This window comes from Bombus fervidus, chromosome 12 (assembly GCF_041682495.2).
Source record: "Bombus fervidus isolate BK054 chromosome 12, iyBomFerv1, whole genome shotgun sequence".
Taxonomy (NCBI): Eukaryota; Metazoa; Arthropoda; class Insecta; order Hymenoptera; family Apidae; genus Bombus; species Bombus fervidus.
In genome coordinates, this window is record NC_091528.1 from 11167189 (window position 1) to 11181697 (window position 14509).

General features: G+C 52.4%; 1 protein-coding gene across 18 annotated transcripts in view; it reads right to left on the reverse strand.

Moving 5' to 3' along the window:
• Nucleotides 1–14509, reverse strand: part of Eph (Eph receptor tyrosine kinase) — a 94641-nt gene that overhangs the window by 42449 nt on the left and 37683 nt on the right. For all 18 annotated transcript variants that reach the window (XM_072013739.1, XM_072013741.1, XM_072013734.1 and 15 more), the window contains exon 3: nt 1712–1791. In XM_072013739.1, the coding sequence (XP_071869840.1) occupies nt 1712–1791 (80 nt within the window). The remainder of the gene's footprint in view (nt 1–1711; nt 1792–14509) is intronic.

A 14509-nucleotide genomic window follows, 5' to 3' on the forward strand; every position in this document is an offset into this window, starting at 1 on the left:
GGTCGCCGATTATGCATGACCATGGATCGTCGAGTGTAATAGGCGCGCGCGTGTGAAGTAGAAACTATGGAAAAAACGGCCGAGCCATTTTCCAGAACAAGGTATAAACTACGCGCAGATAGATCCTTGAGATCATAGGAAAGCCGTGAACACATATTTGGACGCTCCAGTGGCGTTTGCCGCGCGGTGCGACTAGATGTAGACAGAAGAGGTGCGAAGCGAACTCGAGTACTTGACGATGAGCATAAGGCCTGTTTTTTTCCCTGACGTTACAAGAAAAAAATCGGGCTTCCGTGCACACGAGCGGGTGCGCGTTTCTCTGATCCCATTCCCGAGAGGAAGCGGAGAACGTTTAGCAGCTAGTAAAATCAACAGCAAACTCAAAGAACCTTTTCAAACGGAACGTTTCGCTGTTCGATTAGCGGTGCGGCACTAACGATCGACGTTGAAAGCCACCGGAGAAAAAGCGAACGAGAACCACGACCGATATCTTTTCAGCCGTCCCGTTCCCGATTTCGACGTTTGTTAAATCGAACGCGAAATAACGAGGTTATGGCCGACCGATAATTCGGTTCGTGCCCTCGCCAATACGGAACCATCGATTAATTATCGCTAGTTCTCGCAGAGACGCTAGAGCAGAGACTTCGTCCGGTTATCGATCGCTGCGAGCGTGCAATCGAGAAAGAACGTGGGCAAGCAGAGTCGAGCGGATATCGACCGAGCTTCGAAGCTCGTAGCGTAACAAGCGGTCCGCGCGGTTTATCGTCACCGATAAACTTTGCGAGGTGACGTGACGCGGCGCAGATATTTAGCGGGTGACACCCACGTAGGTAGGGTCGTCTCGCAGGGTCAGGGCGAAATTTTCAACGGCGCTCGTAACGAAAGTACGCGCGTTCTACGACGTTAAATAAACGCATCCTCTCCTTGTCTCTCTCGCGGCCGCGCTCCGCTCGTTCCTCTCCTCCCTCTATCTGGCGGCCGTCTCTCTAATTTGTCCGTTCAAACAAAAAGCAATTTGTTACCCAGCGGACTGACTCTTGGTCCGGCGGTGCACGTCCCGCGCGAGAGACGAGCACACGGAAAGAGAGAGGGATTATCGAGGAGCGAAGGAAGATGGGACGCGAGAGGAAAAGAGAGGGACAGCGTGGACGCGCGAGCAACGGAGAGAGAGCGAGAGAGAAAGCAGAGGAGGTGCTGGCTGTGCTCGGTGGTGAAGGAGGTGGAGGAGGAGGTAGTGGCTGATTTAAACCTGTCTGGCGGCCCGCTGCGCGCTTAACAACTGAAAAACAAACATGGCGCCGAGAGAGCGCACCGGCCAGCGGGAGCCCACGTATGCCGCGCGTACCGAGACTATAAAGTGCTTCTGGTACCCCCGGAACCCGCTGTTCTTCCTCCAGCGTGCCCATTTTGTCCCCACGGATGCTACGCGGACGCGGTCGCTGTTCCGTCCGGAACGAGAAAGCGTCGGTCAGATTTCGTACTTTTTCATCTTCTTTCCCTTGCTCGCACACGCTCTTTCGCCTTCGCACGCCAGCGGAGAAACCCCAGCGCCTCGACTTCCCGTCACGCTCGTGTAGACCACTTTCCAGCCGATCGATGATCTCGCGTAAACCGTAGCGGCAGACCACCTCCGCTGGTGGAATCCTCTTAACGGAGGTCCCTCAACGACACCGGCCCAACGAGATTGCGTTGCGTTAATGGCAAAACTTACCCCTGGGGTGTTAGCTTCCGCGCCGAACGGATACTTTGTCCACTCGAGCTTCTCCTCTTGTGTCGTGTCCAAGAGAACAACTGCAATCAAAGAGGAAGAACGCTGGTTAAATGAAGCTACAGTCGGGCTGCAAAGAAAGGATACAGGGGGGGGGGAGGAGGGTATAGAAAAGTACGCGTTGCGCTTCTTACTTCGTGCGCAACACCGATCGACCTAGGTCTGCCGTGAAACGGATCTGCGAGGAAGAGACACTGCGAAGGAAAGGACGCAACGTTTCAAAAACGAAGAAACAGCGACGTCCGTAGCGACGATCGCGGTTGATCAATCAATCGATCAAGGTACGCGATTCCTCGGCTCGACGAGATACTCGTCGGTGTATGGAAACGCGCGGCAGAGTTCCAGCAAAGATTTTACCGTGAAAAGTCAACGTTTCGAGGGGAATGAGGGAAACGACTCGCTCTCAAAATGGCGGATCCTCGAGACCGTGCTAAAACACCTTGCTTCTCGGCAGCTCTCGTTCTCGTCCTATACGAGAAGGGTGAGAAAGCCCCGGCTGAAGGGAGGAGAGGATCGGGCGAGAGAGAAAAAGAGGGAGACGAAGGGTCGCGAGCGTATCGTTACACACGCGACACAGCCAGCAGGTTGTGCATCGTGTCCTGCGACACGTTTGTAGTGGTGGTCGTATCGACCGGCTCTCTCGGCTGCTGCTGCTACAACCCACCCTCTCTCACGTTCCTCTCCCTCTTTCCCCTTTTCCTCTTTCGCTCCGCGTGACGCGCACCCGCGCGCCATCTCCCTCCCGGTCTATGTCTTTCACCCCGTTTTCGAATCTCGCCTTCCCCTCTATAGTTTTGCCTCCGTCCTTCTTCCACGGTGTTCACCACCGCCGCGACGCTATCGGTCCAACCCTCTTCGCTCCCTTCGTTCTCCCTGCCTCCTCCTCTTTCTCTTCTCCTCTCTTCTCCACCCCGCAACCCTCGCTCCGCCACCTGCTGCTCTCTCTCGCTCTTTCGCCTTCTTTCTTTCACCACTTCAATGCCCTCTCCGCTTTTCTACGCGTCGATCTTCCTTCGTTTCGCGCCACGTCCTCGCTCGCTCGCTCGCTCGCTCTCGCGTTAGCCGCTCAACTTCTTCTTCTCCTCTCTGTCCGTTTTTCTCGATTACGGCTGTCCGCGTCCTCGTCGCACGGTGTTCGGTGCCACGCAGCCATCAGCCGCACCGCCCCCGACGCGCGAGCGATGTCGTCGATCCCACCCCAGACTCCGGGTCCTTGAATTCCTAGACCAAAGTACCCAAGCCGACGCGGCGGGTGCAGCCCGCCCCTGCCGCCGGATGGAATCTCAAAGGTGAAAACTGCGCGCTGCAAAATCCGTCCGAGCCCTTCACCCTCCGCCACCGTTGTCCCCGTCGACTCTCTTTGCCATCGACACTACCCCCTATCTACCGCCACAGACTGCTGCTTCGACGAGCCACGCAGAATCCCAGGGGCTCTCACGCGTACCGCGATTATCCGACCTCATCGAGACACCGTCGAAACACGGCCAACCGGTGAAAATAATTGTTCCGCGCGCCACTACACCACCTACCTTCGCGGCAGTTCCTTCCTTTTGGCAAATTCGTCGCCGCAGCTTTCAATAGCAGTTACCCCGGAACGAGCTAGTGTCGGCGAAAGATTCCACCAACCTATCGTTATACGAAGCTACGTCGACTATTCCGATCGATCGAATCAGTTTCCTGCCGCGTAATTCCCTTTCCCTGATAATCCTCGTCTTACCTATCCAATCTATTACCGCCTACGCGTTAACGTTCCAAAAGCTGGCTCGATCTTCTCGTGTTTCGTCCGCTCACGAGATCCAACGAACCACGGAATTCGTGCAGCGGGGAAACGTAGATGTTTCGTAATGGACACACGGCTACGGTATCCGTGGATTCTGGCGAGTACATCCTCGAGTCGAAGCCACTCGAGCCGATCTCCCAAGTCGTCTCTCATTGTGTGTAATAGGCTTTGCAGCTCGCCCGCCCTAATTCGAGCACTCTCCAGAAGTACTTCGGATACATCCAGGAACGTGGCTCTACCGAATTCGCAAAGTAAGGTGCAAGTTCCTCTCGCCACCTCCGATAAACTTTCAGAGTGGTGAAGCTTGCAGATTGACCCGCTCTGTTCCACGATGCCTTCGTTGCCGCGGCATTTACGCCGCCACGAGATCCGAGTTTCTTCCGTTTCGCGTCAACGCGCGTACGTACGTGTTCGGTTTTCCGATATTCGCGCGCTGTTTTCTCTCGGAACGACGCTACAGCGTCGCGAATCGTTAAATTGTCGTACAAAGCGTTGTCGTTAACACTGTCGCGAATCATTAACCGCTAAACTCTGAGACGAAAGTTTCGACTGCCGGCAAGTTAAAACTGCCTGGTAATCTCGACGAAATCGGAAACGACGATTATCGTGAAACATGGCTCGTTTCGAAACGATACTATCGAGAAGAAGAAAAAGGGGAGGGTAGACGTATCGTTGGTCGCGATGCAGTCACGGTACTATGCGCGTACGACACGTAAATTATGCCACCTGGTACGACACGTGTCACGTTACGCAAGTTGCTCGTATGGCCGGACAACGTGGAGGAATTCTTCGAGCGCGAGGTGGTCGGACTTGCACGAAGAAACCGAGGTAGGTCGTGCACGGTACGAGGAAGGAAACGATACGTCGCGTCGCCATCACGGAAGAAACCGAAAGTGATCGTTGAACCCGAGAGACGAGATTTTTGCCGGAGGTTCTATCGACGGAGTTTGGAACGCGGCGTCCATCTCTCGATATAGCCTCGTAGAGATGGACGAGGCGTGTCAAGCGGTGACCTTCTCGCGCGGTTCACCGGCTGGCACCAGCTCAAGGAACAAGAAGATTACCGGTCTGGACGAGGAGAGGACAAGTCGCAGCAGGGTCAACTTCGAATTACTATTCCCGAGGGTGTTTACGGAGAAGAGGAAGCGAGCGAACGGATCGTCGGATCGTCGTGAAAACGGCCGTGTATCCGTCGTCGGACGTTTCTTTTCTTCGTGTCCCTTATCCCGCTTCTTCGATCCCTTTTCCTCCATAGCACGCACTCTCGCGGGTACGTCGCGAGCGCGCGTGTGTGAGTAACCGGTGTACGACGCGGTCCCGTGAGACGTACCGAATTTAAATTTCAAATTTGGAGCGTGTCGCTGGGTGTGACGGTATGCATAGCGTTGCCTGCCGGCCCTAACTCGCTTCACCGATCGCGCGTCTTTCTTCTCTCCGGAGTTCCATGTTCCTTTCTCCCACGGGCTCGCCATATATCCGTCCATCTCCCGCGTTCTTCCCATTTATTCGTCCGTCTATCTTCCTCGCTGCCTTCTCTCTGGTTCCTTTCTATCCGAGGAAGGAAAGAGCGGCCGCGCGATCCCCGATTTTTCATATTATTCAAATGACAGATGGCGTGGTCGGGCATCGATACGCGGCGGAGAAAAAATTGAAGTCTTGGATAGCTGTCTTTTTCTGGGTTCGTCTAGCGGCGAAAGTCAGAGACAGCGACGTTCCGGAATCTTCTACTCGAGAAGGATTTAGAGGGGTTGCGGTCGATTGCCGAGATAGGATATGGATAAAAATTGCCACGAAATTCCCCATAGGAGGATGGAGAGCGAGTTCGACGTGGAAAGATCGATGTCCGTTCTCGGTGTGGGGTTGTTATCGTAAAAACGGGCTCGATTTCCAATTATCGTTACGCAAGAAGAGGCTTTCTCCCGAGCTACGTCGATGCAGTCGCGGTCGTCTCGATTCCGTCGGAGCACAATGCGTTCCTCTAATCGGAGACGATCGCTCACGCACACGCATCCACCTCGACGGGGTGAAAGAAATGAGAATGCCCGGTTGAACGATAAATCAATAGCCGAGGTCGACGAAGGAGATGGATGAGTGACGTAACGAGCCTGTTCTTACCATATGCTTGTAAGAGGTCGGCTCTCGCACGTATATAACCGGAGGTACGATTGAATCGCGCGGGGGAACCTGTTGCCCGATCCGAGACGAGCGGCTACTCCAAGGCGATTAAGATTACGATTTCGCCTCCTGCACGCACGCACACCTGCGCGTTGCCTCTTTCTCCGAACAACCTCCAAGATCAGCCAGGCTCGATCCTCCACGATATAAGATCGTCTCTGTCCTGTGGCTGGCCATTCACTAGCACCGACACGCCGGAAAGTCGATCACCGGAGCTGATCTTTTAAATGTCACGATTTACCCGGTCTGTTCCGACCGTCGCGTCGGTCCAAGGAACCGCGAGAGCAAAGCGGTTCTTTCTCTCTCCCCCCCTCTCTCTCTCTCTGTCTGTCTGTCTGTCCGGATTACCGGTGGTGACACCGTCTCGACGATTCCCTGAATCGGGCAATAATCGTTTGGCGAGTAGACGCTCGACGGAGAAAGGGAAGAATCCGTACGAGGCAGAGTTCGATCGGTCTCGCCGGAAATAGGTTATGGTCGATGTTATCTCGTGGCGAAATTTACGTTTCGCGTATAAGTCGAGCAAACCCGTCCCCGTTTCCGATCTTATCTCTGCCCCGTAAAGACGAACTCGTCGAAATACTCGCGTTGCGTGTTTCCCTGCCGTTCGAACTATCGAGGAAACTATCGGAAACTACCTTTCCGCGATCGTAGCCCACGTAAATCTCCGACGATTCAATCTCTTAAGCGGCGCGAGGCGCTTTCCAGAAGGATCGTGACAGCGATCGTACGAGAAGGGAAATATTACGTGATTCGGCGGTTCGATCGATCATAGACGCGAATCCACGAGTTTCGTGTCCGAAAGGTCAAAGAGAATCGCGATAGAGGAGCTGCCGGTAGTGGCGCGTCGAGATTGGCAAGGAGAAACGCGTGTGCGTTCGATTATCGGTGTTTGTACAAGTACGCCAGAGGCAGTGGTCGTTCGGACGAGATGCACGAGTTTCGGTGGATCTCGGCAAAGGTAGAGAAGACTAGGGCGAGAGCGAGAGAGAGAGAGAGAGAGAGAGAGAGACGGGAGGCAGAGAGGACGAGATTGCCGGTGAGAGGAGACCACCTACGATCCGTAGAGTACGCGGTCAGCGAATATACAACGGTATACGTTCCTCGACTTTATTTCGGCTCTAAAAATGCCGGGACGAGGATCGTCCTGACACGAGTGTCGCGCGACTCGTCTTTTTCCCGGCTCACCGAGCTCTCCTCGCCAAACATCGAAGCTCTTTTCTCTTTGCAACGAACGACACCTCTCTGCCTTTGGCTTAACGGCCTTCCAATTTGTCAGGATCTCTCTTCCCCTGCCCCCTCTCGCCACCCCGCCGTTTGCCATTCTTTCTCTCTCCGTCTTTTCCCTTCTCTGCCGTCCGTCGTCTTCCTTTCTTTCTTTGCCACCCTCTTGTCCCTTGCTTCTCTTCCCTCTTCCTTTCGCCGGTTCCTCTTCTTTTTCCTCCCGAACGAGTCCCTCCTTTACCCCCGCCCTCCCTCCTCCTTTACCCCGACATATCCTATCGCACCTCGAACCGTTCACCAGGATGTCGTTGACCCATCGAACAGGCGTGCTTGGAGCGCGGCCGATCGGTTGCTCGGTCCGCTGCCAAATTCGTGCAACCACGTAGCACCGAGAACCGATAGACAATCCGGTCTTAATCGTCGGCTCGTCTACGGTGCCACGCGGCTCGGTTCCTCGGTAGTAACGACAGCCTTCCAGATCCTTTTAATTATACGCTCGCCGTCAAACGTCTCGGTATCGGTCGCATCTCGAATACCAGTTGTCTCCGAGGAGCTTGCTTCGAATCGATCCGCGATACATCAACCTCGGACGGACGTGTGGATCGCGTCGTGCGTCACGCGCCGCCTTCGGCACACGACCGTTCCTGCGTTCCGAGGAAATGCATTTCCCAATGGATTTCTCGGCAAGAGGAGAGGTCCCACCGTGGGAGGAATCGCTGCGTATCCGAGTGCAGCGAAGAAAAGAAACCGTGAACCAGGGACAAGGATAGACGGAGTCGTCCGGGAGAAGAGGAAAAAATACGAGGTGCTCGGAAACTTAAGCCCAGTCTTCGTTCTCTGCGGGATCCCGCGGGTACCGTGTGCACGATATCTTTGGGTCCAACTGGGCGGCATGGGGAGCCTAAGGGAACAGCCGGAACAGAGGGAGAAGGGTGAAAGAAGCTCTCCGAACGTGGCCCGGCCCACGCCACGACGGGCCGAACGGGCCAGCACGCTGCCATCGTTGGAATTACCATTTACATAGCGTTATTACGTTTGCGCATAATGTATGTACACGTGTTAAATCAATTATTTGAACAATATGGGTCCCAACGACGACTCTCGCGAGTCGAGGATCAAACGTCTTTGGGCACTGCGTATCTGCGACATGTTAGATTACCCGGTTCGCCTCTCTCTCTCTCTCTCTCTCTCTCTATCTCGTAATTTTCTCTCTTTCGATCGTCTGCCCTCTCTTACACATTCGCCCATCTATCTATCCCTCTTCACCCTTCCTTTTCTCCTTCTTCTCCTCCTCTCGCAGGTTCTCGCGAGGCTCTTTGCATATGGATCTTGAATTTCAATTGTGCTTTTCAAGTGCAGCCCCCTCCCTTTTGTTTCCCCCGTCCGCCCCTTCGACTACCTTCGCCCTGGCTTTTATTCCCGCCCCGCCTCTTTCCCTTTCAATCTTCTTCTTTCCTCCTGCGCTTGTTTCGCGACAAAGACACAGAAGCGACAGACAACGCGATGAGCGGCGCGGCGAGCGAGAAGCGCGTGTACGAAAACCGAGTTGGATAAAAAGCAGTTGTACGACGAACAGCAGCAGCCGGCCAACCGGCCAGCCAGCCAACCAGTCAGCCAGCTAGTCAGCCAGTCAGCCAGTCAGAGGGTCGATATAGAATGCGACGAAGGTGAAAAGAGCGGTACCGTGACGCGCCATCGATCATTCGTTGGATCGAAGCCAAGTCATCGAAATACTTATTTGTTTCCGTGTGCTTGGTGATGTACGTTCTCCCGGTGAGATAAATAAAATTCTCTCGTGACGTCTCTTTCTGCCTCGTAAATTTCACCCGACCGGCGTTTAGCGCGACTATCCGGCGACGACGCTCGCTTGCGAGCGTCCTCGTTTTTAATTTATCCCGCCACCCTTTGCCTGGAAACGTCGCGTCGCGCCGTCTTGGTTCGCGAGCAGCGCGCAAACGCATTAGCATCTAAATCAGCCCGTGCCAGACTTTGCCGAAGAATCGGCCCCGATGAAACAACGGTAATCAAATTTATCATCTCAAAGAACCGTTTAAGAGAGACTAGGACTCGCGTTCAACGAGAACCTAACTCGTCGACCGCAAAAAGACGCTTCCTGCGATCCTCTTGTCGAGCAATTTGCCAGCGAGCCTACCTGCTCCAACGAAAATAAGCTTGCGTTTTTCCTTTTCTCTGTTCTTCCACGTTTCCACGGATTCCGCTCTTCGCTCTTGCGCATTAGCATGCAAATTAGCCTCTGACCACAATAATCAAATTAATCGTCCTAAACGTCCGATCGACCGTTATCATCCTACGGGTCCACGAAACAAAAGCGACCGATTATTCTACCTCACCCTTTCTCTCGTTTCCCCGTTTTTTATTCGACCCCTGTCTTCCTAACTCTCGTCCGCCAACTAGAAATTCCTCGTTATACCGTCGCATCGGTCGCTGGTCGGACTGGTTTTTTTTTTCTTTTTCCTCTTTTTTCCTTTTTCTCTTTTTTTCTTTTTTTTTTTTTCTCCCCCAACGGATCCATCGATTCGTCGAAGCGATCGCGGCGGAAATCGCTGGAAAATTGATAGACCGGCGTCGCTCGGCACACCAGACCTTTATTGGAAATTTATGCGGATCAGTAATTCTACGCGGCCGCGATACTGTTAGGTATTCGAGGATCGTTACCGCTTCGGGTCTATCGTTGCACGGATTATACGGAGCGGGAACGAACGCACGAGTTAATTAATAAAATGAGCAGATGGGGAGAAAAAACTATTCCGATTCGTGGTAGTCGATTCGCGCAGACGTTGCACGCGGTTGCCAGCGTTCGTGCGTCTATGTGGCCGTTTTCTCCACTCCATTTGTCGGCCACCTGTCCGATCGGCAATTTATGCCGCTCGGTAATTTCACATACCGAGAATATTAGACATCGACACGTTGCACCGCTACCAGCGTGCGCGCGGGCACGCGGCCCGCTCACAGCCGCAATCGCGCGGACGACCAACCAAGCGAGTAGAGCGACTCGCTTCGTACACGCTGTTGCAACGTGCTCGATCGCTCGCCTCGTCTCGCGTATATTCTCTCTCTCTCTCTCTCTATCTGCGTCCACCACACCGCACCGATCTTCGTTTATACGATCTTACACACTCGTGGACTTAGCGACTCGCACAGAAACTCGTGTGTGCCTCGGCAGCGCGCGTTCGTTATACCAGCTTTCTCTCTTTCCAGTATACACGCTATACACCCTGCGCGACCGCGATTTATCTCGACCGGTTAATGCGTTCCGAGAATCTATTACTGGCCTCCCAATATCATAATTATTTTATTAGCGGGTCACTCATTATCCGCCTTTTTACAGCCGCCCTGAGATTACGATTATTCCTCCCCACCTTCTCGCCGGCTACTCGTTTCTCTTCTCTTTCGTTCGAATCCCTGCGAGTATCAAAAGCGTTCTTTATTTTTGCTTCTCTGCCACTCGAGCCACGTGTTTCGCTCGATTCGCTACATTTCGTGAACAACGCGACTTTTGTACGGCCTGAACGAGCTTGGTCGCGAACGGCTCGTCGTTTTCGGGATTATTTTATCGCTCAAGTATCGACCAGAGTCTGGCTTCGACCGAGTCTGACTCACGACCGATGGATAAGACGTCCGACGAATAATTTCCTGTAGCGTTTCGCGTGGAACGTAATCGGTCGAAAGCACCTGGAGCGACGTCTCCCACGGAACGATATTCCGAGAAGTCTCGATTCTTCCAGAGACTGTCCGTTAATCACCGCATAGTCGAGGCGATGAGAGGGACGGCAGAGTTCATTAGCGGCCGAAGAAAATATTTGCGGCTTCGCTCGATTCGCCCTGGTTTTTTTCCCGTCGGCCTTCCTCCCGCCCTTCTGTCAGGAATCTTTTAATTCCGAAGCACGAGGCGGGGTATAGTCCCGCGCGTGTTGTTAAGCCCGAGATTTTACGACACGATCCGAAATAACGAGAAACCTGAGTCATCCGTGCGCATAACTTATTTCGTTTTACCATTCAGCCTCCATATGCGTTACCCCACCTCTATCGCCGCATCGTGTGCGTCCGAAGAAAAGTCCGGATCGTAATCCCACGGAGGGAGAGATCCGTCGCCCTAGATATATCCTCTTCCTATCGCGCCTTAATTCGATAACCTTTTCTCCTTCGATCCTTCTTCCACGACTCGTCCAGATGACCGAATTAAAAATAATTACCGCGGACAGAACCTACCGACAAGATGAATCGAGGCTGCGCAAGCTGCCGCCGCTGTTACGATCTCACGGGGATTACGAAGATTTGCAGTTTACCATTCGCGAATGACGACGCGACTACGACAAGGACCAGAGAGAGAGAGAAAGATCAGAGACCATGGCGGTCCTCTGTTCACTCCGGTATTATCATAATTGAAAAATATAATCCGCGAGATGCTATCGTTCTCCGTGTGTATATATATGCATGAGTTCTCTCATCTATAAATATAGTAGCGTAATCCGCGGTCAGCGTGCCAACGATAAAAAAGCTATACGTACGCGAAACCATGTTAAAAGAGAGTCTCCACTCTCTTGGGTGGTTATTAATTTTTAACAGGCGATGCGTGTGTGATCGATGGTACTCGTGGAATCCTATTCCGTTCCGAAAGCGAGAAAGGTTAAAAGTTTCGCAGAAATACGCGGCTCGAGCTTGTCGCGGAAATTCGCTTCGGTGCTCGGAGTCGAACGCTTCTGCCACGTTCAACGTGTACCCTTAAACGTAGCCGTTTGCTCCTAAACGCGGATCCATTATGCCGTCTTAGAAATACATCGAAGCGCACCTGCGCTCTACACGAACACGATATCAAACTCGTTTCAAAGCGCGAGACCTTCGTGTACCAGATCTGGGCATTCCATTTATTCAGCGAACCCGAACCTTGTACAGCCTTATTACGTTCTCGCCGATCTCTCTTAACGTCTTATTTCCTGGGAAACTTGCTAATTTTTCTACGACTGAGCGTCTCTCCGTTTCTTTCTTCCGCCATTATTATATCGCAGTTACGAGAATCGTTGGATCTGGCAAAGTGATTTCTCAACGAGAAACTTTACCCCACCGCGTCCTTTAGACTAGTTTGTCGTTGATACGTGCGGTTTCTCGGTCCAAGTTTATGTACAGAGATTTATTTCGAACGTTACAGGTCCTTTTGAGTCGAGGGAGACAAATTCGCTACTGCCATTCTGTTAGAAAGCGGTAATTCATACAGATCGTTGTGTTTGCAGGTACATAAAAGGTACATAATTTACATAAATTACCGTTTTAACGGATTTCCGATTTTCCAATTAATCGTCGGATTTACTTTGCTTTTCTGCAAGCGTTCTGATACGTACGAAGCTAAAAATACGCAATGAACGTGTTAATCGGACCGAGAGAGCGTTCCTTTTGCCTTCCAAGCAGCGGAAAATAAGGAAGTCGCAAGGAATTCCGTTTCCCCGCAGCGAGACCAAAGCGATGCAAACTCGAACGAAAAGCAAAAGTAACGGTAGTTGGTTAGTCGTAAAAGCCACCAGCAGAGCTAATAGACCTATCCCGACCACGAAACCAGAAGACAGAGACGCGGTGGCAAGAAACGAAAGAAAGGAACGCTTTATCTTGGAAAAGGGAAAATTTAGGGCCCTTCCTTTTACCACTTTTCCATCCCTCTCTTTGTCCGTATCTCTCTCCCCGACCCTTCCCCTCTCGCTCGCTCTTTTGCCCATATTCCTTCGCTACAGCAGTCAGCCATATTATCACTGGCCTCGAACTACCTGTATTATTAATGGTGGCCTTCGGGTACAATGGGACGAAAAACAGCCTTGGGTTATCTTGCCTCGTAAAATTCTATTGGCTCTGACGTATACCGGGAAACGCGATGTCTGCTCTCCACCAGTATTTTCTTATCTACTTGCCTCTTCCTTTTCGCCAGCACCTGTGTGTCCTTCGACTTTTCGCGGCCCTTGACCCTACACGATATCCCTGCACGATAAAGATACAAGGTGTCTTCGTTCTTATTCAAAAACACGTGTCGTCCGTCCAGAATTTGCGAGTACTTTGCGACGCTTCGACCGCACGACCGTTCCCGAAACCAAATACGATTAGAACGTGTTTCCTTTTAAGAGAAACCGCCACGAGTTCGAGAGAGCTTTTCGCACGAGCGAAGCCGACCTTTTCGATTCGTCGGAACTGTCCATTCGTTGTAACGATAAAACGTCCAAACGTTGGAACCGAAGAAGCGAAACGTCATGGAGGAAAGCATCGAGAAAGGATAACTGTGCGAACGGAGGACAGAATCGATACGATCTAGGCAGACGAGCGGTATCGGGATTCGGTGGAGCGAAGTAGGTGCGGCGCGAGCGAAACCTCGCCGCCGTCTGGTTGAAATTTATTTTGGAATACGCGTGCACGCGAGACGACCAGACGACCACGGGCACGGTGTGTTCGTTTATTGCGAACGCAAGAGTCGTGGGAGAAGGAGAGAACAGGATAGGCGCAGTCTGGTACACAGGTAGAGAAAGAAGTCCTCCCCCCTCCCCCCACCTCTTCCTCCGCCTTCTTTTCGCGGATGCGGCTGCTGGATGACGAAGGGAAGTCACAAATTTTTTCATTAATATGCAGCGAGACACCCTCCTAACTCTCTGCACGGGAAAAGGTAATGTAGTAGCAGGGGTAAAAAGGGAGAAAATGCGGTGTACCTGTGTGCGTGTCTCTACGGTGGATTCTCGCGCGAGTATGTGTCCGTGAGGCCGGGGCACGGCGTGGGTGTAGGAGAGAAATAATGGTCTGCTAGGAAATGTAACCAGCCGACGCTCACGCCCTCGTCGCGACGCCTCGAGAGACTTTACGGGGGAGAGAAATCGAAGAAAAGCGGCCGAGAGACAAAACTGGATAAAGGGGAGCAACGGAGACGGAAAACGGGGTGCGAACCAACAAAGAATACGTATAAAATGTTGCACCGATATCTACTTGGATATACGCTGCATTCGGGGGACCATTTCTCTCCGTTTTTCCGTATTATTTCTCACCGAATCGAGGTGTCCGTCTGCTGAAATATTCTCCTTCTCGGCTTTACATACACATACACGCACTTGTACACACATGCATTCGATTCCACGCGAATTTCTCCTACCCAAAGTGAAAACTACTATCCAGGCGAATAATATCTAAATACACGGCGTTTCCTCTCCTTTCTTTCCGCGGAGAAACCAACTTGGTACGTACGTACGTGCCAGTTAAGGAAACGTCGATTTTTCGTAAAAAGAGACCGCGATCGCGTTTGATCCGTCGACGGAAGAAAGTTCACGACCAAGATCGTGCAAATCTCGGTTGTTGGCAGCGCTCGAAAGCGAGAAACACGTAATACGGGCTCCTCGATGCACGTCGTTGTCGTACTTGGAGCCCCGCTATTCCAGGCGTTTTACTCGCCGGCATACCTAACCACCTCTCTATATATCTCTATACCCGTCTCCTCCTTTCCTTATTCAACCTCGTTCTTTCTTCGTCCCTCCTTGCTCGAGATTTTTCTTGGCGATTAAAATTTATGCTCACTCGTGTTCCCG